This window comes from Mirounga angustirostris, unplaced genomic scaffold (assembly GCF_029215605.1).
Source record: "Mirounga angustirostris isolate CCGP_5_RB_7025 unplaced genomic scaffold, mMirAng1.0.hap1 SCAF_13, whole genome shotgun sequence".
Classification (NCBI taxonomy): domain Eukaryota; kingdom Metazoa; phylum Chordata; class Mammalia; order Carnivora; family Phocidae; genus Mirounga; species Mirounga angustirostris.
Genome location: NW_026991721.1, coordinates 6,240,713 through 6,262,296, shown reverse-complemented (window position 1 = coordinate 6,262,296; position 21,584 = coordinate 6,240,713). Strand labels below are relative to the sequence as shown.

The 21,584-nt window shown below is 60.1% G+C and overlaps 3 protein-coding genes across 4 annotated transcripts; 2 read left to right on the top strand and 1 right to left on the bottom strand.

The window, feature by feature from the left end:
* Window positions 1–63: 63 nt before the first annotated feature.
* CNIH2 (cornichon family AMPA receptor auxiliary protein 2) lies at window positions 64–7,111 on the top strand. The gene is made up of 6 exons (XM_045893227.3): window positions 64–1,010; window positions 4,770–4,838; window positions 5,255–5,302; window positions 5,560–5,672; window positions 5,802–5,945; window positions 6,140–7,111. The coding sequence occupies exons 1-6, from the start codon at window positions 930–932 to the stop codon at window positions 6,165–6,167; spliced, it is 483 nt and encodes a 160-aa protein (XP_045749183.2). The 5' UTR covers window positions 64–929; the 3' UTR covers window positions 6,168–7,111.
* A 50-nt stretch (window positions 7,112–7,161) lies between these two features.
* YIF1A (Yip1 interacting factor homolog A, membrane trafficking protein) lies at window positions 7,162–11,535 on the bottom strand. Of its 2 annotated transcripts, none has more exons than XM_064576148.1 (8): window positions 11,264–11,535; window positions 10,356–10,567; window positions 10,087–10,191; window positions 9,886–9,964; window positions 8,364–8,421; window positions 8,041–8,196; window positions 7,467–7,560; window positions 7,162–7,393 (listed from the first exon to the last, which is right to left on the bottom strand). In XM_064576148.1, exons 1-8 carry the CDS (start codon window positions 11,292–11,294, stop codon window positions 7,223–7,225), a joined length of 906 nt encoding a protein of 301 aa, XP_064432218.1. In that variant the 5' UTR covers window positions 11,295–11,535; the 3' UTR covers window positions 7,162–7,222. The 2 variants fall into 2 exon arrangements, with proteins under 2 accessions (XP_064432218.1, XP_045749182.1); XM_045893226.2 differs by having other exon boundaries at window positions 7,162–7,369.
* Window positions 11,536–13,853: 2,318 nt separating this feature from the next.
* On the top strand, window positions 13,854–20,462 carry TMEM151A (transmembrane protein 151A). Its single transcript, XM_045892545.2, has 2 exons — window positions 13,854–14,112; window positions 16,355–20,462. Exons 1-2 carry the CDS (start codon window positions 14,038–14,040, stop codon window positions 17,684–17,686), a joined length of 1,407 nt encoding a protein of 468 aa, XP_045748501.1. The 5' UTR covers window positions 13,854–14,037; the 3' UTR covers window positions 17,687–20,462.
* The last annotated feature ends 1,122 nt before the right edge of the window (window positions 20,463–21,584 follow it).

Sequence of the window (21,584 nt, the reverse complement as noted above, 5' to 3'; positions counted from 1 at the left end):
TCTTGGGGTGGGAAATGGAACTGGGGCCCTGGGCTTGGCTGGCTGTACAGGGGTCCTTGCTTGGGCTGTGTGTCCTAGGGTTGCTGTTGAAAGTCCTTGACCCACTTCCTAAAGCCAGGAGTGCTGCCTGCTTTTGCTTCTGTGGGGTGTCCCCACGGGGCCCAGCACGGTTCCGGCAGCTGGGGAGCGGGCGGCCATCAGCGAGTACCTGGTGAGCCGCGGCCAACACCCACACAGGCGCACATCCATTCGGCCTGGGAGGTCGGGCTGCAGACATACCCATCATGCCTGGCCCGCATCCCCTTCTGCCCCCTCTCCCACCTATGCTCCGGGTTCAAGCCAGGTGTCCCTGCCCCCTTCGGACAGTGCCAAGTTCCTCCCACTTAGGACCTCAGCCTGGCCTCCCAGGCCATTGTGCAAAATACAGTATGTGAGGGTAGGGGTGTGTGTGTGCGCTCCTCCGAGTGGACCGAACTCGTGTGACGCGGGGGGTGGAGGCGGGCGCCTGCCAGGGATGTGCGTCCATGCCTACGTGTCCCTGAGGTTGGGGCGGGGGTGGTGCCCGGGCCGGGCGGTGCATGCGGAGGGGCGCACGGAGACCCGGCCCCGCCCGAGGCCGTTCGCACCGCGGCCCCGCCCCCGGCTCCGCCCCGCCGGCTTCGCGGGCTGGAGAGCGAGGGAGCCGCGGGCGAGGGATCGCAGGATGAGCGATCGCGGCCCGGGCAGCCGGCAGCGGACGCGCCCCCCGAGCCCACCGGCCCGCGCCCCGCGCGCCCCACGGCCCCGCGGCCCCGGTCCCGGCCGCGCCGCCCGCGTCCCCCGAGGCCTGCGGGCCATGCCCGGCCGGCCCTAAACGCGGACCGGGGGGCGTCCCCTTGCGCCCGGGCCCCGCGCTGGCGCCCCCCGGGCCGCCGCCCGGTGCGGGGGCCATGGCGTTCACCTTCGCCGCGTTCTGCTACATGCTCACCCTGGTGCTGTGCGCCTCCCTCATCTTCTTTGTCATCTGGCACGTAAGGCCGGGCTGGGGCTGGGGGCGGGGTGGGGGGTGGGGGGCCGGGGGCACACAGAGCGGGAGGGGGCCGAGCAGATGGGCTCGGGGTCCGGGGGAAACTTGGAACCTCCTCTCCGCTATCCCCCTTCGGTCAGCTTCTGTTCGCCCCCATGAACACCCCCTCCCGTTGTCGCCTTCCTTCCCGGGGCCCCTTTTCTCCGCCGCCCCCGCCTGTCTGTGGGTATGTCAGTTGGTCTCTGACCCCCTGCCCCTGCCCCATGCTGCCTTGGGGTGTGGGGCAGGATTCTGGGATTCTTGCTCCTTTTTCTCCTCCTACCCCCCCCATCAGTCGCCCCCGTTTGTCTGTCCGGCAGTTTGTCTGTCTGCTTGCCCCCCCCCCCCTTTGTGGGTTTTTCCAGCCGGAGTGATGGAGCCGGTTGCCATGGCAACTGCATCTGTTTACAGGACCCACGGATCGCAGAGCCCATTAACCCTTTCCCTCTCACTCACCTCCCTGACCCAGCAGTGACTGGCTCTAAGCAGACCAGAGACCTAGTCCCCACCACCAGCTCACCTTGGGCTTCCCTGCCCCCTCCTTTCTGGGCTTCCCCTCATCAGGTTTCCTTCCCACTTCCCATTTTCCCTCCTCTTCCTTCCCACTTCCCCCTTTGTCTTGTGTCCCCTTTGGTCTGTTTCTCACTCTGGCCTGGCTTCACACCTGCTCTTTCAGAGTGTCCATTTCTCATCCTTTATCCTAATCGCCTCCCCTTAGAGAGAGTCCCTCTCCCTCATTCTCTCTGGGGTCCTCTCCTCAGTGCCCCCCTCTGCCTGGCTCCCTTCCTTTCACCAAGAACTATTATCACTCAGCCTCCAGCTCATTGTTTGGGGCCCTTGGCCCCCCCCTTGACTGCCCTCCCTCCACCTCTGTCCCCTGAGGTTTTGGCCCCCATCCTGATCCCCTCAATGAAGACTGCCCATCTTGGTCGGCCCTGGTCTGTCCATTTCGGCATCCTCTGCTCCAGGACACACCTTCCTGATCTTCATCCCCTCTAGGGGGGTTCCTGTACCTCTCTCCAGTCTCTCTCCCTATAACCCGTTCTTTCCTTCCTCTCGCTTCCTCATTACCTCACCTGCTTATTTCCTGGTCTCCCCACTTGCTCTCTTTTCCTGGGACCTGCTGCCCACCCCATGATCCTCCCTGGCTCTTGACCAATCTCTCCCTTCACCATCCCCCTAGCCCCACTGCTGCCTGTCTCCTCGACATCATGGTTCCATGGACTCTCACTGCACCCCTCCTGTGTAAGGAGTGAACCCCTACAGGCACCTTCCAACACATCCCCCCCTCCCATCTCCAGCGCTCTCCCTGGTTTTGCCTCTCCCTCTCTCTCTCTCTCTCTGTGGGTCTCTTAATTGCTTTTTCTTTTCTCCCCCTTTGCCTTTTTCTCTTTCTCTGCCTCCATACCCACCCCCCAATCTGTCTTGATCTCTCTGAGCCTCCTATCTCATCCCAGGGTAGTGGACAATCCTGTGGGCTGGGGGCAAGAGAGCTGGGGTCCTAAAGATCCGAAGAAATTGAGGGTCACAGGCTGGGAACACAGACCTGACCAGTTCCTGGGAGAAAGTTTCCTGGAAATCAAGAAGCCTTGATTCCAGGCCTCTCCCCACCCAGAGACCTCCCACAGGCCCTCTGGGGGTCCCCTGTCCTTGGTGGCTACTCAGAGCAGTCCTCAATCCAACATACCAGTGTCGATGCTTCCTAAGAACCGGGCTCTGGGCAGCTGTGGGAGAGTCAAGGATGAATAAGACTCAGGCTTTGCCCTTGTGAGGCTCCTAGGTTGGGGGAAAGGGCCCAACAAAATATTTATTGAGCACCTATTATGTGTCAAGCATGGTGTTCACTCAGCTATTTAGTTCGGTGATCATAGCAAGTCACTCATGCTGAGTCTGTTTCCTTGTGGATAAAGTGGGTTTGTTGTATATACATCAGAGTGCCCAGAGCACCGCCTACTAAGGGGGGTGGGATGGGCATAGGAGGTGTGGTCCTCATCCAAATTGGTAAGAACCAGAATCTTCCAGGGCAGGACCCCAGATCCCACCCCAGACCCTGAGCCCAGTCCCTACTGGTCGCCAGGCAACCCTTGTGGTGAGTGACGCGTGTCAGCTGTCATCGTGGGGAATTGTTTGTTCCAGGGGGCTGAGTCAGCGCCAGGCAGCCTGGGGGGTGGGAGGCACCACACCCGCTGCCTGCTGGTGGTGCCAGCTCTGGGGCAGACAGACGGCACCCTTCCACTCCCTGCTGGACCCTGTTGCTGTGCCTGGCAGGCAGGTGGCTGCCCAGAGTCCATGGGGGTGGGGGCGCTGCTCCAGATGGCCCCGGCTCCCTCCAGGAAGCCCATGTTCTCTCCCTCCAAGCCGTCTGGGGTCCGGGATGCTTGGGGGTGGTGGGCCCTGTGCCTTCCCCTCCAGCTGGTGCTGAGGGGAGGGGACCTCAGAAGGCTATTCTTCCAGACCTCCTATCATGCCAGCTCCCACTGCCCCCCACCCAGGTCTGTCTTATCATCCTTTCAAACACCTGTACCTCCCAAGAGTTCTCCATCCCAATGAGGACACTGCCATCTACCAGAATGCCCCAACACCCAAAGGCAACTTGGGCCCCTGTGCCTCCACTCTTCTTCAAGCCCACTGGAGTCTGGTTTCTGAATAGCTCTGGAATCCCTCCACACCTCTCCATTCTCACTGCTGCTGTCCTCACGCTGATCACGCCAATCGACGAGCACCCCCCCCTTCCCCCATTTCCTCACTGGTCTGTCCTGCCTATGATAAAGTGGTTAAGAATTTTAACGCTGGAGTCTAACTGGGTTAGAATCCTGGCTTACCACTGACTCACTGTGTGGCCTTGGACAAGTGACTTAGACTGTCTCAGTTTCCTTATCTGCAAGACGGATATGATAATACCAGTCCCTACGTCATCAGGTTGTTGCAAGCATTAAATGATTTAGTAAACATAAAGCCTGCTGGCATAGGGTAAACATCATACATGTCTTGGCTGGGACTGTTAGCCAATGTGTACTTCCTTCTCCATCCATCCTAAAGCATTAGCCTGACTGTCCCACCCTGCTGCTTTATACCCCTCAATGGCTCCCCATTACTTTTGGGTTAAAGTCCAAACATCTGGTCCGGGTTCACAGCATCTCCAGCCCATCTTTCACATTCCCTTCTTCCTTCCCACTCACCTTATACTTTCACTCTGACCCCATGGAACCCTCAGCTTCCTGAATGTTCCTTGTTCTTTCAACCTTCTGCCTTTGTACCTACTGTTCCTGCTGCTTGGACTGCCCTTCCCCCATTTGTTCACCAAACACCCACTCAGAGTCCAGCCTGAACTCTGCCCCCGCCACACCTCCAATGCTGGACCAGGCACCCCAATAGCCCTGATCACCCTGGAATATACTTCACAGCTCTCCCAAGCAAGGGAGCCCACCCAGGCGAGACCCCAGCAGTCAGCAAAGGGCAGAAAAAAGACACCATTTCTTGGGATGTTTTGGATGGAAGTGTCGTGAACATGGCTTGACTTGGACATTAGCACACTAGGATTCCAATCCACACTATTGTGTGACCTTGGGCCAGGCCCCGCCCCTCCTTCAACCTCAGTTTCTCCACCTTTGCAGCAAGCTCCATCTGGCCCAGAACCCATGTATGAATTCCTCTCTCACAGAAGGATGGGTGGGGGGCCATTAGCTGCTGCCCCAACCCTGACGGGCACACGCCCCTCCCCCAGATCATAGCCTTTGACGAGCTGCGGACCGACTTCAAGAACCCCATCGACCAGGGGAACCCAGCGCGGGCAGTAAGTGATACATGTGCTGTGCCGAGGTGTGTCCGTCCGTCTGTCCTTCCATCTGTCGCAGGCGAAGGGGGGTGGGGGACGGGAAGAAGGGGGGTGTGTGGTGGGACTGGCGACGGTGCCCCTTCCTGTCTGTCCCCGCCCCCAGCAAACACCTGGCGCGGGCTCAGGGCTCGGGTTCCTCCTGGCGGGGCGGCCGTTGCCAGGCTCTGGGCCGTTGCCGTGGAGACGCGGGTGAAGGTCCTTCCATGGTGACGGTTGCCATGGGGACGGCGCGGCTGCTTCCCTGCCGCAGAGTCTGCTCTGGCGCCCCCTGGCGGCCACGCGCAGGTCCGCGGGAGACGTAGGGAGGGTGGCGGGGGCGCCCCCAATGCCCGCTCCTCCGCCTCCCCCATGGAGACCTTTTCCTCCCCCTACAGCGCGAGCGTTTAAAAAACATCGAACGCATCTGCTGCCTCCTGAGGAAGGTCAGTGTCAGGGCCAGTAGCAGGAGGCTTCTAGCCCAGCTCAGCCCTCGTGTGTGTGACCCGGAGCGGGGCCTTGCCCCTCTGGGACCTGCTTCATCTGGTCTGCCACCGGGGGAGGGAGTGGGAGGCTAGCGGCCCCTTTAGTCCTCAGAGGTCACAGTGGGGGGCACCTCCCAAATCCCAGCTCCCCTCTGTGCCCTTGAAGCTGGGGTCTGTCCTGGCACCAGGCAGCTGACCTCTCACCCTCCCTTCCCCAGCTGGTGGTCCCAGAATACTCCATCCACGGCCTCTTCTGTCTGATGTTTCTGTGTGCAGCCGAGTGGGTGACCCTGGGCCTCAACATCCCCCTCCTCTTCTACCACCTCTGGAGGTGAGGGCCTCAGCATCCCCCTCTTCTACCACCTCTGGAAGCTGCCTTGGGGGGAGTGAGACGGAAGAGCAGGGGCGAGATGGGGGTGGGAGCTTTGACGTGGGCACTCAGGCCCCTCCCTCACCCCAGGTACTTCCATCGCCCGGCGGATGGCTCTGAGGTCATGTATGATGCGGTCTCCATCATGAATGCTGACATCCTCAACTACTGCCAGAAGGAGTCCTGGTGCAAACTCGCCTTCTACCTGCTCTCCTTCTTCTATTACTTGTACAGGTGAGGCCCTGCCCATGGCGGTCAGAAGTCAGGGAAGGGATGTTCCAGGTACCATGCCTCCAATTCCAGGAATGGTTGGGCCCCACGTGCCTGCCTTTTCCCCCTAAGGACGAGGGCAACCCAGGGTATGACAGGGTGGGTGACCAGTAGCTGGGCCTATTCAGGACTCGGCTCACTGCCTCATCTTCCCACAGTATGGTTTATACGTTGGTGAGTTTCTAAGGGGGAAGCCGGCCAGGGAGCAAGCCCAGAATGGACCGGACGCCTGTGCACCCCCAGCCCTGCCCCTCGGCCGCAGAGGCCTCAGCCCTGGGGAGGGAGGGGGCACTGGTGCCCCCAGCCTCCTCTCCACCCCTCCACACTGCTGCTGCGGGGACCTCCCGCCTTCAGAGCCCCCTCCCCTTGGACCAGGGCTGGGCAGAGCTCTAAATAGGGGCAGGGGCTCCTCGGCCAGCCTGTAGGCATGGCAGTCAGTCTTGGAAGGGGCGGAACCTCCGGCCTTGTCCACTTGGCGGGGGGGGGGGGGGGGACATGGACCCTGCCAAGGGGCAGGGCGTGACCCTGGAAGTTCTGGGCCGCCCCCCTCCACCCCCACCCCGAGGCTCCCCCTGCAGGTGGGGGGGTACCCGCACCGGGAATGAGCAGGCTCAGCAGGGGGGCAGCCCCACCCCTAGTCTGCCCTCTCCCCTCCCCCAGGCTCTCTCTCCAGACCTCCCCCTCTCCCCCATTCCCCCTTGCCCCAATCCCAGCCTGTCCTGTCTCTTGGACCTATTTTCTATGTTGCCTGGAGGAGTCCGGCACCCCCTCCCCGGCCATTTGTGACAAAATATGAATAAACTACTGCAAATACGTGGGCCCCAGTTCTGCTCCTGAAAGGCTTGAAGAGGACATGGGGGCAGAGGGACTCTGTAGGGGGCAGCCCTCAGCTAAATCCCCAGTACAGCTAGGCTCAAACCACCGGCCCATGGAACCCCCTAGGGAAACCCCTCAGATGGATCAGAGGCCTCTGAGGTCTCCTCCGCAGCTGCTCCCCTCTATCCTCGCTTTCCTGGCCACAACGAAACAGCCATTTATTCCTGCTGAAACCCCTCCCTCTGCCTTTCAAAGCAGTATCAAGGCCACCAACTCCAGGAAGCCCTCCCCTGGGTCCCCTGAGCCTGGTAAACCCTGGGCAATGGAGAGACCCCCACCCCACGCCCCAGGAACAAGGGTCAAATACAATCAAGGAAATCAAATCTTCAATGTATGGCAAAATCAGTGCCAGTGGGGGTCAGGGGTCACCGGACCAGGTGGAAGGTCAGCCAGTATATGATGAGGGGCTGGAAGGCTGCAGCTCCCAGGGTCAGGTAGAGCTGGAGACGCTGCCGGGGAGCTGGGCCCCCCATGTTGTCAGGGCCCAGGGCTGCTGTTCGCAAAGAGCGCACCTGGAAGAAAGGACAGAGCTGGAGCTGGGCCGGGAGGGAGAGGCTCATCCCCAGCTCCTACCCCAGGGGGAGAGGCACAAGGGGCAGCCCGACTCACAATGAAGTACATGAGCGAAGACGAAGTCCAGGCCAGCGCCACGTAGTAGCCATCACTGCCGAAGAGCAGCCCTGTGAGCACGCTGAGGATCATCCTGCAGGGGGTGTGGTGCAGGTGGGGGTGAGGGGGAGCGCAGAAAGAGAAGGCTGGTGATCTCCCAAGGGTCCGGGCCTCAAACTGGCCCCACCACCCAGCCTAGGCCCCACCCACCACCACTGGGGCCCTTTATGTCCAATCTGTCTCCACAGAGTCCTAGACTCAAAATGAATCTGGAAGACCTAGGACTCAGTCCTAGGACGTGGATCTGAGACCCCCTTTACTAACCCAGCACAAGGCCCTTCTCCCCTGTGTTCCCAGAATGACTCTCCACACATTCCTGACCTGAACAACAGTACACGTTCCTGAGGAGAATGCTAAGAACAGCCGGTTCCTCTAACAGAGAAGTGCTAGGGCCCTGAGAGGGGCAGAGGGGTGCCCAGGGTCATAATTCAAGACCACAGCTACACCGGCTAGGAACCCATGGCGGCAGGCCCCTCTCCCAGGCCTGCCTCTGGCCTGGCCCATCGGTACTCACCCCACATATTTGTAGCCGCTGTAGGCTAGCAGGTGGAAGATGCTCAGGTCACTGCGCACGGTGGCCAGATAGGCGCCCAGGAGCAGGGCCAGCACCTCCATCACGACCCACACCAGCGCTGTGCTTGCACACAGGCCCAGCACCTCTGGGGAGAACCTATGGCCACAGGGGGAGGGGGAGCATTCAGAAACCAGCCATCCTGTGGCAGGTGGGAGACTGAGGACATGGCCTGGGCTTGGGACCTGCCACAGGTCCCCTAGGGAGGTGAGGAGAGCAGTCAGGAGGGGGAGCTGGCGGGAATGGGGGAGGGCGTTGATACTAACCTTTTCTGAATGCCCAGTGCCATCCCAGCCAACAGCACATAGGTGATGAAGGCCATTGCTGCCAAGAACCAGAAAGATGCCATCAGCCTGGTTTCCTCAATCAGAGCCCCCTGGCTAGGTATTTGAGGCCATTTACACTCCCTACCTTCTCCCCATACTTCCTTCCCTGCATATCTCCACATGCCAACCTCCCCAGTCAGCTCCTAATACCCTGCTTGGGATGCCTGTCCCTGCTCAGCCCTCTCTCCCCGTGAAATGCTACCTGACCCCCGGGACCACCGAGCCACCTCCTTCCCTGTCCCTGTGCTAGGACACACCAAATTTTCCTGCTGTGGCTCACAACATATCAGGGGCCAAGGCTATTGCTAATCCTAGACCAACAGGCAGGGGCCGAACTGACCTCCCACAACACTACAGGACTAAAATACAGGCTTCAAGACAACCCAGGCTCCCCCGGAAGTCCGGCCCATGGGGATGACGTCACCTCAGCCAGTAATTTGCAGTCTGGCCACGGGCGCTGGCTTGGGCGCTGGCCATCCCACCAACGGAGAGGGCTCCTGGTTTACCTCTGCTGTTTACACAAAAGCTCAGAGCCACGGGGAGCTGGGCTTTCACACCAACTTTACCTCCTCGGCCCTGTTCTCTGCCCCCTTGACGCACCAGAACGGATGTGCCCACCAGAGAGCATGGGGTCTGGTCAGGAAACCAGCTCTACCACCTACACATAAGCTATGTGCCTTCAAAGACAGTCGTCTCTCTGAGCCTTGGCTTCGACACCTAAAATGGGGACGGCAGTTCCTGCTTTACAAGGTGGCTCTGAGAGCAAACGTAATGAAGGACAGAACCGGTGGCCCTCCCGGAGCAAGTGGGCTGACTGGCTGCCCTGGCAACCCGTCTGAGGGCCGCCCGGGCACACTCGCCCCTCCTCCAGGGTGTCCACCGTGGGCTTCGCCTTGCGCAGGCCCCAGGACAGAGAGGAGTGAGATGCACTCCAAGGACGGCAGCCGACCCCATGCCATGTGGATGGGCAGTTACGGGAACGCAGAAGGGAGCGACCACTTCCTCAGAGGAGGAAATGTCGGCGCAGGACTCGGGGGACGAGTAATCGCTCTGGCAGTAACTATTATTTACAGCGTGCTTCCTGCTGGGTGCACATCACCTCACTGAATCTCCACAGCGATCCTTTATGGTAGAGACTGTTGTCATTCCTGGTTTACACAAGAGTAAAAGTAGCCAGCCTGAGGTCCCATTACCGGAAGTTGCAGGACCAGGTCTAAACCCTGGGCTCCAGGGGAAGGACATGGTCCCAGTTAAGAGGCAAGAAGATCTCAAAGGGAGTACCCTGAGGGCCCACCCAGGAAGCTCCTTACCGGTCCCCCTGCTCCGTCTACTGGGTGTCTAGCAACCAGCACACACAAAAGCACCAAGGGCAGATGCTCAATCAATGCACGAGCCTCTCTCTCCTCGTTGGTACCTCCAGGCACAAGTCCCCCCCGCCCCACAGCCCAGGTCAAAGACTCACTGGGGATATAGAGGTCAGGGGCGTTGAGATCTTGCCGCGGCGGCACAGGCACATCGCGGCTGGGCTGTACCTCCCAGTTCTGGCGGTGGCAGCAGCCAGGTCAGGAGAAAAAGAGACAATGAAAAGAAAGAAGGGGGTTGAGGTCTGGGGTCCAAACTCTGGGATGGGACGAGGGAGGCACACAGGGCCCCGCCAGCTCACCTGGTGTGTGTAGGGGAAGACCAGTAGCCCCAGCTTCTTGGCCACATAGGCCGTGTCCACAGCAAAAAAATACTTGAGTTTGTTCATAGACACAAAACGGTGCAGCTGGGAGAGGAGAGAGGAGGCTGTGGACAAGCTGCACACCAAACCTCAGGGTGCTCCTCTGTGTGCTCCTTCCCTGAGGGCTGCTGTGAGAATTAGGTGGGATCCCGTGATGCCCCATCCCTGGCCAGAAATCTTGCCACCCTTGCCCTGGGGGTGGGCCACACCTCCTTGTGCACCATGTCCTTCCCGTGGGATGCGATGGAGCTGCCATAGGCCATAGCCACGCTGGCCACTGGGTCCCCAAGCAAGTGGTTGACACTGAAGGCCACATCGGCTCCTGGGGCTGGGTATCCCCCTGGCTGGCTGGAGTAAGCACCACTTGTGTCATCGAAGAGGGGAGGGGGATCTGGAGCTGCCCGGGCCCTGTGCTTGGAGCCTGTGGGTTTGTAGGTACTAGAGTAGGTGACAGGAATATCAAACATGAGCCCAAACCACCACCCCTTTCCCCAGGCTGGGCAGCCCTTGTATGGGTCCTGGGGCCACCAATCAGTTAGTGAAACCCGGGCTGGATAGGGGTAGGTAACCCAGAAAGAACTTTGATGAGGGATCCTTTTCCAGAGGTGCTAAATGTCGGCAAAGAAAGAGCTGAGGCAGCGCCTGGAACTGGCTGCCCCCCTGGGGGTTTCTGGGGGCCCTGTCGAGGGAAGTGATCTCTGAACGGAGCCTTGGAAGAGTGAGTAGAAGTTTCCTAGGTGAAGATAACTAACTGGGAGGGCATCCCGCATGAACGAGGATGGGAAAGGCGACAGCTGGGTACCCAAAGGCCCTGGGCTGTGGTGAGGGCCCCTACCAGGGTTATGACAGGTTAAGGAAGTTCTGAAGGCAGACCCCGTTCGTGCCCGGGTCTGGCATGGGAATCCCAGCTATGCTGTCACCGCCCGATCTCAGGGTTGGGCCGAGGGGGCGAAGTCCAGGACGCGTTGTGGAGTCACGCAGGGCAGAAACCCGAAAGACACCCGCCGCCCTGGGGAGCGGTCACGGCTGCCCCTCTCCCTCAGGGTGAGCGGGCAGCGCCGCCGACCCTTCTCCGGCCGGTCGGCCGCGCGTCCCGCCCGCCCCTCGCCCCACGCACCGTGGGCTCCGTAGCCCGAGTGATAAGCCATGGCCGCGAAGCTGGCGCTCCCCGAGGGCCCGCTGCGCCGCCTCGTGGGTACGAATACTAATAAGGCAGCTGCTCAGCTTCTTGGGCACCGACCCGGGTTATGGAGCAGCCCGACACGTCCGCGAGCTCTTCGACCACAGCCGCCATGTCCTCAGCGTTATCCTCCGTCGCCTGCCATTGGCTTGTCGGCGGCGCTAGCTCACCCCTCCTCTCTCCCAATTGGTTGCTGGCGCGGCCTCCCCGAATTAGATTCGGCAGTAATCAACTTCCGGGAGGGGGGATAGGCGGAGCAATCCGAGGCGCTCTCGGATTGGATGCTGGGTTTGTTAGTTCGGGGCCAGAGCAGCCAATAGATGGGTTAAGGTAGGAGGAGGGTGAGAATTACTTCCGCGCCTGCGCAGTGGGGCACTTGACGCTCGTCGTGCCACGACTACACCAGGTGGAGACCTGGCGGAGGAGGGAGTACGGGAACGGAGTTTCACTCGGGGGACGTACCCCAGGAGGGAGTGGGTCCGTGGGCTCTACCAAGTCCCGCCCCTTGGGTCTCCTGCTCCTCCCTCTCAATGCTAGCTTTCCTCTCCCGTCCTCCATACTAACCCACCCCGCCAGTCCTGGCACGGAGCCCGGGCAGCGGCCGAGGTGTTCGGAGGAGGCCGGGCGGGGCAGTGACAGCGCGGCCCAGCGAGCCCCGGAAGCTGACTCCTCCTCCCGCCTCCCACCCTTCCTTCCGGCGCGGGTGCTGTCCGTTGCCCGGTGCTGAAATGCCCTACAGCCACCTCCGCTATCCTGCAGAACGAGGGGGCCTGCTGCTGGGAGGAGGGTCTGGCCTCTTGAGACAGACCGAAAGACACACACACACACACTCTTGAGACAGACAGAAAGACACACACACACACTCTCTCTCTCGACACAGACAGAAACACACACACACACACACATACCCATTACACATATTGAAAACTCCAGAAGATTTGAGTCCCAGAGAGTGGGTGGTATAGTCGGGACAGGATCCTGCACCAGGCCTGGCCCCTCAACTCTCCCGTGGTCCAACCGATTTGGGGGTGGAGGTGTGCTGATCCACCTCCTGAAGTTGCATTTGAAACTCCTGAGTCACTGCTGGCCCTGCAGTCCATCTTAAAGTGAGACATGCCCCCGCCTTAAAGCCTCACTCCTGAGGCCGGGGGTGTTCCTTTCTCTCTGCCCAGTTTGTGACCACTCTCACCCTCCTCAGGGATAGTAGTCTTCAGGGGCCTCCTCTCTCACACACCTTCAGCCACCACTTTCTAGGGAGCAAAATCAGGTCCTCTGCAACCTGCCTCTAGCTACGCAGTGTCCAGTTACACCAGGTGACTTTCCTACTTTCTAAACACAGCCCACGTGATCTAATCGTGCCTTTGCTCAGAAATCCCCTCCACCTGGGATGCTCTTCCCCCTCATATCCATTTGTCCAAAGCCTAGTTATTCTTTAAGAATCAGTTTAACTTGTGCCTCTCAGAGAGACAAAGGGAACAGAGGACTGACCTGGCTGGGGATTGAGGCCAGAAGCTGGGTTCCAGGCTCCTTCTGGGTACACCAGTTTGCCCTGAATATAAATTCTATTAGGACCGGGCCAATGTCATTCTCCACTCCTACCCTTGTCTTCACAGTGCCAACACAATACTTGGATATAGAAGATACCCAATAAACATCTGTGTCCAATAAATAAATAATAAATAAACGGATGAAGCCCTGGGTCACTCCTTTACTCTATCACTTCAATCACCTCATTTTTAAATGGGTAGGGATATTGAACTGAATGTTTTTTGAGTTTCTCTTTGGGGGGGAAAAAAGCGGCAAAGCAACCCAAAACTCACCTAGCATTGCAGCTCCCTATGTCCCACCAACTAATTGTCTACTTTGAGGGCTAGCCCAGACCCAGGGGCAGGTGTGAAGGTCTGAGGCTCCTGAGGGCCAGGGAGCAGCAGTGCGGCCACCAGTCCTTGGGAGGGCATCCTCCCATGAAGGACAGATCCCACTCCCCTGTACCTCATGATGAATGCTTGTGCACCTTTCTATTCCCGTTTCTCAGGTGGGAAAACTGAGGTTGGGGTGGAGAGTGCAGGCCCAAGGTCACGAAGCCTAGGACCCTGGGTGTCCTGGCCCCCAACCTGCCTGGGCTCTTAAGTGAAGCCCAGCACCTCTGTCCAGCGAATGAGGCGTATCACACCTTTCTGGGTTGTAACTGCTTTTTCCCCTACAAGCAAGGCTTCCAGGGTGGGGTCTGGGTGGGCTTAGGCCTGGGCCTACTCCGCAGAGACAGGACGCCGGGAGCATTACCCACCTTTGAGATCCGTCCCCCATCTTTTTACAGCAGGAGAAACAGGCCCCAAGAACAAGGACTCGGCCAAGGTCGCAAGCGCAAGCGCGGCGGGAGGGGAACCCAAGCTTGGGTCCGCCAGCCTGGGGTTCTCGGGGGCGGGGGTAGCGCCCGCGGTACCAGGCGCTGCCGGCGGCGCCGCGGGTGCCGCGGGGGCGGGGTCAGCGGAGGGCGGGGCGCCGGGCACCGTGGCCGCCAACGCCGCCGCCGCCGCCGCCGCCGCCGCCGCCGCCGCCGCCGCCTCCGCCGCGCTCGGGCTCGAGCTCGGCGCACTCCCTGCGCGGCCGCCGAGCCGAGCGGACGCCCTCGGGGCCGCGCCGCAGCCCTCTGCGCTGCCCCCTATCATGCCCCGGGCCCGGGCTCGGGCCGCCCAAGCAGCCAGGACACCATGCCCGAGGGCGGCGGAGGCGACAGCGGGGAGGTGCCCGCGTTCATCCCGGACGGCGAGCCGCTGCGGGAGGAGGTACCGGCGCTGTGTGTCAGGGGCCCGGAGCCAAGGCTGGAGCGGGGATGAGGGGGACGACGGAAGGGGCAAACCCCGGGACAGGCGCTGAGGGGGGGAAGTCTCAAAACCCCAGTTGCCAATGACGTCATTAGGGTAGCCGGCGTCTGGCGAGCCGAGGGGCTCGCGTGGGGGGTCGAGGTGGGGGGGCTGGGAAGGGAGGAGGGGGCGACTCCCGCCCCGGGAGCCCCTTCATCCCTCCTCGCCCTCCTGTGACGTCAGCGCCTGGCCCCTGCGCGCGCTCATTCCGCAGCGCTGCCCCTCACCCCCGAGGCCCCGGGGGTCAGGCCCCCCGCCCAGCCCAGCCCAGCGGCTCACGAGGTGCCCGGGCGGCGCCTGCAATGCAGTAGCAGTAGTCGGGACTCGGGGGAGGGAGCGGAGGGAGGAGGGGAAAGAGGAAAGGAGGCGGCATCTGGTACCCCTCTCCCTCTCCCCGCGGTGAGGCCCGAGGGCCCATCCTGCTGGCTGGGACCCCCAGACTGGCCTCTCCTCAGCCCTAGCCAAGAAAAGGATCTGCGGAGGTGTGGGGCCCTGTGTGGGGTGTTGGGGTGATAGGTGGTGAGTGGGTCTGTGTACGGGTTTGGATGGATGTAGTGTGCTTGTGGGTGTGTGAGTGCTAGTCCGTGCTCCCCACATCTCGGGTGAGCTAGAGTCAGGTGACGGTCTGGTGGCTGCTTGGCTTGGCTGATGTGATGCGTGAACGTGTTCTGTCGTGGGTGGGTCTCTCCTGTCGACTCTGGGGTGTGATTTCAGGTTGCAGTAGGGGCGGGGTTGGGGGATGTGCACTGTGGTCAGGTGAGGGTCTGGTGTGGACCTGGGCTTCAGTGAATGTGTAACCGGCATATGCATGTGTGTGTCCTGTGCTGGGTGGGTCTGTGTGAGGTGTGTGCGGGTGGGTGAGTGCGTGCACCTGAGCACCCTGTGATGGTTGTGAGGGGTTGTGCCTTGGGCGCTGGTGAGGGCCCGGGGTCTGGGATGAGCAGGCCGCGTGCACATCTGTGGTTGGTGGGTCTGTGATAAACATGGGGTAGGGGGTGGACGTGTGGGCGTGTGCATCTGACTGGCCCTGCAGGTCATGGTGATGATGTGTCCGTGTGGTGGGTGACTGCGGGGGAGGGCAGGCTGTCCTGGGCTGGGCTGGGGGCATTTCCTCTCCTCTTGGATCTCTCAAGACCTGGTGTTGCCAGGGTTGGAGAGGTGGCCCTTACCTCCACCTCTGCTGTTTCAGCAGGCCCCCTCTTTCTTCCTTCTCCTTCTTTTCTCCGCTCCCTCCCCCGTCCCCCACTTCTCTCTCCATAGGCACCCTAGAGGTGAGGTGGGGGCCAGGCTGGGAGCCCTGCCCAGGAGGAATAGGCCAAACCCTCCCGGCCAAGGAGTGGCCCTGCTGCCCAGCAGCTGTGTCCCACCCCCTCCCTCGCAGCACAGATGGGGAGTGGAGGACGACGCTCCATCTGCCCCCCCCCCAGACTCACACCTCCTCCGTTCCCAGCTCTTCCTCTTCTCTTAAAAGCTTCTCCCAAGTCTCTAAGTGGAACCAAGGGACCCGAGGGAGTCTCAGGGTAACAGGAATAATATTTATTGCTATGGCCAGACCCCATGCTGAGAAGGCCACACACAAGATCTTGTTGAAACCTCGCAAAAGCCCCAGTTTACAGATGAGGAGACTGAGGTCCAGAGAGGATGAGGGACCTGTCCAAGTCATCCAGTAAGTGGTGGAGCCAGCGCTGAATCCTTGGAGCCCATGCTCTTCACCCTTAGGACCCCGTGCCAACAGGTCCAGCAGGTCCAGGAAGCAAGGCCCAGAGAGGGCAGGAATATGGCCAAGACCACACAGCAAATTAGGGGCAGAGTTGGGACCAGAGATCAGTTTTCTAAATGGCCCCTCAGGGGGCCCTTCCTTCTCTTGGCAGAGATGGGTCTGTTTCGTCCTAGGTGCCCTTGACTGAGAGATGATGGGGCACCTCTACTGGGACAGGCTCGGGGGCGGGGGCAGAGAGGCCCCAGTTTGAATCCTGCAGCTCTACTGTGAGAGCCAGAAGGGTGAGGTCTGGAGCAAGATGCTCAATCCCTCAGAGCCTCAGTTTCCTCCTCTGTGGAGTGGGGAGCAGAGCCCCAGCTCCTCCCAAGGGCTTAGGCAGAGGGGCAGGGCCAACCGATGGCCTGTCCTGACCCCCGCCTCTCCCCCTCTCTGCCCACCCTGCAGCAGCGGCCCTTGAAACAGTCCCTGGGAAGCTCCCTGTGCCGAGAGTCGCACTGGAAGTGCCTGCTCCTCACGCTGCTCATCCATGCCTGCGGCGCCGTGGTGGCCTGGTGTCGCCTGGCCACGGTGCCACGGCTGGTCCTGGGGCCTGAGGCAGCCCTGGCCCGCGGGGCCGGGGGCCCACCACCCACCTACCCAGCCAGCCCCTGCTCCGATGGCTACCTATACATCCCGCTGGCCTTTGTCTCCCTCCTCTACCTCCTCTACCTGGCCGAGTGCTGGCACTGCCACGTGCGGGCGTGCCAGGCGCCGCGCACAGACGCCAACACCGTGCTTGCCCTGATCCACCGGCTGCAGCAGGCGCCGCCCTGTGTCTGGTGGAAGGCCACCAGCTACCACTACGTGCGCCGCACCCGCCAGATCACCCGCTACCGGAACGGGGACGCCTACACCACCACGCAGGTCTACCACGAGAGGGCCGACAGCCGCACGGCTCGTGGCGAGTTTGACTACTCCGCCCACGGCGTCCGCGATGTCTCCAAGGAGCTCGTGGGCCTGGCTGACCACGCGGCCACGCGGCTGCGCTTCACCAAGTGCTTCAGCTTCGGCAGCGCCGAGGCCGAGGCCTCGTACCTCACCCAGAGGGCCCGCTTCTTCAGTGCCAACGAGGGCCTGGACGACTACCTGGAGGCCCGCGAGGGCATGCACCTGAAGGACGTGGACTTCCGCGAGTCCCTCATGGTGTTCGCGGACCCCCGCAGCCCGCCCTGGTACGCGCGCGCCTGGGTCTTCTGGCTGGTGTCGGCGGCCACGCTGTCCTGGCCACTGCGTGTCGTGGCCGCCTACGGCACGGCCCACGTGCACTACCAGGTGGAGAAGCTCTTCGGCGCCAGCTCGCCGCCCCCCGGGGCCGTGCCCAGCGGGCCCCCGCTCTCCCGCGTGGCCACGGTGGACTTCACCGAGCTGGAGTGGCACATCTGCTCCAACCGGCAGCTGGTGCCCAGCTACTCGGAGGCTGTGGTCATGGGCGCCGGCTCTGGCGCCTTCCTCCGGGGCTGCCCGCGCTGCCGTCGCTCCCTCAGCAGCAGCTCGCTGCCCCCCGCCCGGCCCAGCGGGCCCCGCCTGCCTTTCAGCCGCAGCCGCCTCTCCCTGGGAGCTGGGGGCCGGGCCACGCCGGGGGTCTTCCGAAGCCTGAGCGGGGGGCCGCTGGGGCGCCGTGGGGAGGACACAGAGCCCCTGGAAAGCCCACCATGCTACGAGGACGCCCTTTACTTCCCGGTGCTCATTGTCCATGGTGATAGCGGCTGCCAGGGGGACGGGCAGGGTGCACTCTGAGACCCCCGTGGTCCCTGGAGTGGCCTCCTCCCCACCATCCCGCCATGGGCTCCGATGCCTGAGTAGCTGCGGTCCGAGACAGGAAGGCGAAAACAGACCAGCACACGAGGGGTGGGGGTGGGGTAGAGTCCTTGAACAGAATGTAGCGCAGTGACCCAGGGTCATTTTGGGGGTGAATGGACACCCCCACTGAAGTGGAGTCTGTGAACCGTCCCAGCATGACTCCCCTCACCACCACCACCACGTTCCACCCTGTGCAGCGGCTGGTGATCCAGCTTAGGGCCCTCTCAGGTTGGGCGGGGTCGGGGGGGGGGGTGGGGGGGATGTTTCCAGAGAGCCTGGGATGGGGGAGGAGTCCTGGGGACAGCTGTTGCATGCAGCCGAGGGCTGCCTCTGGGCTCTTCCCTGCACGGCCGAGGCCACATTGGGAGCCCTCGAGCAACCCAGAAGCACAAATTGGTGGTTTGGGGCCATGCCCGGTTGGTCGGGCTGGCCTCCACGAAGCTGAGGAGCTGGATGTGGCGGCTCCACAGCCTTGGCCCCACTACCAGCCCCAGGTCCCCATCCTCCTCCCTGACCGGCCCCTCCCTGCCCGCCCTCTGGTCTCTGCTCAGGGTCGTCCCCGATCAGACTCTGTGGCACAGCCCCTGTACTGGGAGCCCGGTTCTTGGAGCAAAGGCTTGTCCCCCGGGGCCCCCTGATTTTCCCTGGTGTACCCTCTCCCACATCCAGCTCCCCGATGACCTGGGGTTCCTTTTCAGGGCCCTGCCTTGATCCTGCATCTCCTTGTCTCTGCTCCTGTCCCCCCAAAGTCCACCTCCGCCTCTATCAGCCACGCACACACACCCAGGCTTTGCCCTCTCATTGCTCCCCCAGACTTCTCTGCTCTTCACCTTCCTGATGACCCACGGGGCCCAGGGCCACAGGGCATCCGAGGGACCTCGGCCTTGGCCACAGCCTCTTGGACGATGCACCCGCTCTGCCATGGAGGCCCCTGCTTCTCCCATTGGTGGGGCCTGGCCTAGGGGACACCATCCCTCCTCCAGGGAGGAGAGAATAGTCCCTTTCCAACTGGGGTTTCCACCACCTCTCAGGGGCCAGTGGGGGAGGGAGGAAGCAGAGAAGATGCAGATAAAATAAAAGGTATGAAATGGAAGGTCTTCTCACGTTGCATTCCTAAGTGGTGGGTCCAAGGCCACTACAAGAACAGTGGGTCACCCGGGGTCAGCGATTCAATGCTCAGTTCTGGAAGGGGATGCCGGGTTGGGCTCCAGTGTTCCCAGGAACAGGGTAGGCTGAAAGGGAACCCCCTTGTCCAGCTGAGGGCCTGATACTCAGGTTTGAATTGCTCTGAGCAGCTGATTCCAACCAACTGGTATCTGGGTCACTTCTAACACATTTTCCAAGTGGTCCGTCTTCCAGCCCGGTGGGGGTTTTAATTCCACAGCTGGGCAGGCTGAGGACTAAGAGACCAAAGTGGAAGGAAAGAGCTATGGTCTGTGGTGCAAGTTCAGTGCCCCCGATGGCTACTGGTGTTTGGGGGAGTGGGCGTTGAGCATGTCAGAGGATACAGGGTGGGAAACAGCCAGCCCCACATCAGCCCATGAGATCTGAAGACCGAGAACAAGGGCAAACGAAGGGCCTCACTCACTCCTGGCAGTGGCATCTTCCCATGTACGGCCATGCATGGTGTTCACTCTGCCAGGGCACCGGGCTGAAGGATAAGTGTGGGTGGAAGCCAGCCTGTGGGCCACTCCTCAAGCCCCGGCATGGAGCTGCACCCACCTGCACAAAGGCCCCAGAAGGACTAGTGGCTCTAGAAGGTGCTGGGAACAGGTGGGATTCGCCTGGGGAAGAGACGGGGCAGAGGGTGTTCTGGGCCGTGGGACTGCCCGCACAAAGGCCTGGATGCAGGGCATGAAGCAAGGTGTGATGAGGAGGAAGAAGAAAAGAGCTGTGAAACAGTTGGCTGAGGCCTTCCATAGCAAACCCAGAATTTGTCCGTAAGCCGAGGCAAACCAGAACCACGAACGTGGCTGAGCAGGTAAGTGACAAGGTCAGGGCCACATGCTAGAATTTTAGGTGAAGTCCAGCTGCCTGCTGGCCAAGGGGGGAGGGTGGTGTTAGACCAAAGCTTTCCCTGGGCATCACTGCCTCGCTTCTTTGGGAGTGAAGTCAGTTCTTTGTTCAGAAGCAAATTGAAAAAACTATGGTACCCAAGCATTTAAGGAAGCTGCATGGACATTGTGGGGGAGGAGTGTGTGTGTGGGGGGGAGGTTTCCTGGCTCCAGCTCCTGCCCATGAAGAAGATTTCCTTCTTCCATTCTCCTGCTCTAACACCACAGTCACGAACTACCTGCTAGCTGTGATCCACTATCCTCTCCTTCTCAACAACAGAACCCCAGTTTTACTTCAGATGGCAATGAGCCCAGCTAAAAGGCAACATTTCTAGCCTCCCTTGCACATATAGTGTGATGCTGTGACTTAATTTTAGGATATGAGATATAAGCAGAAGGTGTTGGAAAGGATTTTTAAGAATGCTCCTTGAGATAGAAATAATATCGGTGAAGGCTAGTTCGGTCCTCTTGTTTCATCCTGCATTCAGCCTGGAATGCAAATGTGATGGTTGGAACTCCAGCAGCAATGTTGGATCAGGATGTGACCTTGAGAATTGTGCTCATGTGCTGAGGCTAGCAGAACAACAAGATAAAAGACCCTGGGCTTCTAATGACACCATAGGAGCTTCCATATTATCCTTGGGTTGCCTACTTCCAGATTCTCAATAAGAAGGAGAAATAAACTTCTAGTTTGTTTTAAGCTACCGTTTTTTTTTTTTTCTTGTTTCTACTACTGACATCCTATGTTAATTATCTACTACTACATAACAAATTACCCCAAAACTTAGTGGCTTAAAACATCAATAATCATTATTATCTCTCCTGGTTTCTGTGGGTCAAGAATTCAGGCAGAGCAAACAGGGATGGTTTATCTCTGCTCTGGGACATCTAGAACCTCTGCTGGAAGATTCTAAAGCCAAGGGTGGAATCATCAGAAGGCTCATTAATTCATATGTTGGGCAGTTGGCGCCGGCTGATGGCTGAGGGCCTAACTAGGTCTATTGACTGGGACACCCAAAGAGGGCTTCTCCATGCAGCTCGGGCTCCCTCGTAACATGGTGGCTGTTTCCAAGGACAAGTGTATCAAGAGAGTAAAAGCTGTTATTGCCCTTTATGATCTAGCCTTAGAAGTCACGCACGCCACTTCTACCCTTTCTATTGGTAAAGGTTATTAAGAAGATCCACCCAGTTTCTAGGGGAGGAAATATAAGACCCCACCTCTCAATGGAAGCTTGTCAACATCACATTGTAAGATTGGCATGTTGGAGAGGAGGTATCCTAGTGACTATCTTCAAAAATGCAATCAGCCACTGAGCCAAATGCCGTACTTAACTGATAGACATCTACAGAGTGGTCTGCAAAATGAACACCAACCTTTTTATGATGCTGGTTTGAGGGAAGAAGGTGGTGACGTGACAGATGTGGGCCAATTGGGCAGAACAATCTGCTCAGGTCATTTGTTGGGGCCCTCTGACCCATGATAGCTTAAATATGGCCACAAATTCCTCACAGCTTCCCCCTCAAGAGGTGGAATCTATTTCCCTGCTCTTTAAATCTGGGTCAGCCTTGTGACTTGCTTTGACCAATAGAATGTGGTGGATGTGATGTTTGCACCTGGAGAGGTTGGGTCTTGAGAGGCCTTGCAACTTCTACCTGTAGTGTCGTGGAGCCCCAAGACCACCACGCTGTGAAGACACTCAGCCTCGCCTCCTGACAGATGACAGGTTGTGTGCAGGAAGACTACGGTCCCTAGTCAAGAGCTAGCTAGCATCTGCTTCCAG

Coding starts and splice junctions, on each gene's coding strand:
- CNIH2 (XM_045893227.3), top strand. CDS start 930: ATGGCGTTCACCTTCGCCGCGTTCTGCTACATGCTCACCCTGGTGCTG. Junction 1,011..4,769: donor TCTTCTTTGTCATCTGGCAC/GTAAGGCCGGGC, acceptor CCCCTCCCCCAG/ATCATAGCCTTTGACGAGCT. Junction 5,673..5,801: donor CTCTTCTACCACCTCTGGAG/GTGAGGGCCTCA, acceptor CCCTCACCCCAG/GTACTTCCATCGCCCGGCGG.
- YIF1A (XM_064576148.1), bottom strand. CDS start 11,294: ATGGCTTATCACTCGGGCTACGGAGCCCACG. Junction 9,965..10,086: donor TCTTCCCCTACACACACCAG/GTGAGCTGGCGG, acceptor TGCCACCGCCAG/AACTGGGAGGTACAGCCCAG. Junction 7,561..8,040: donor AGCGGCTACAAATATGTGGG/GTGAGTACCGAT, acceptor CACCCCCTGCAG/GATGATCCTCAGCGTGCTCA.
- TMEM151A (XM_045892545.2), top strand. CDS start 14,038: ATGCCCGAGGGCGGCGGAGGCGACAGCGGGGAGGTGCCCGCGTTCATC. Junction 14,113..16,354: donor GCGAGCCGCTGCGGGAGGAG/GTACCGGCGCTG, acceptor CCCACCCTGCAG/CAGCGGCCCTTGAAACAGTC.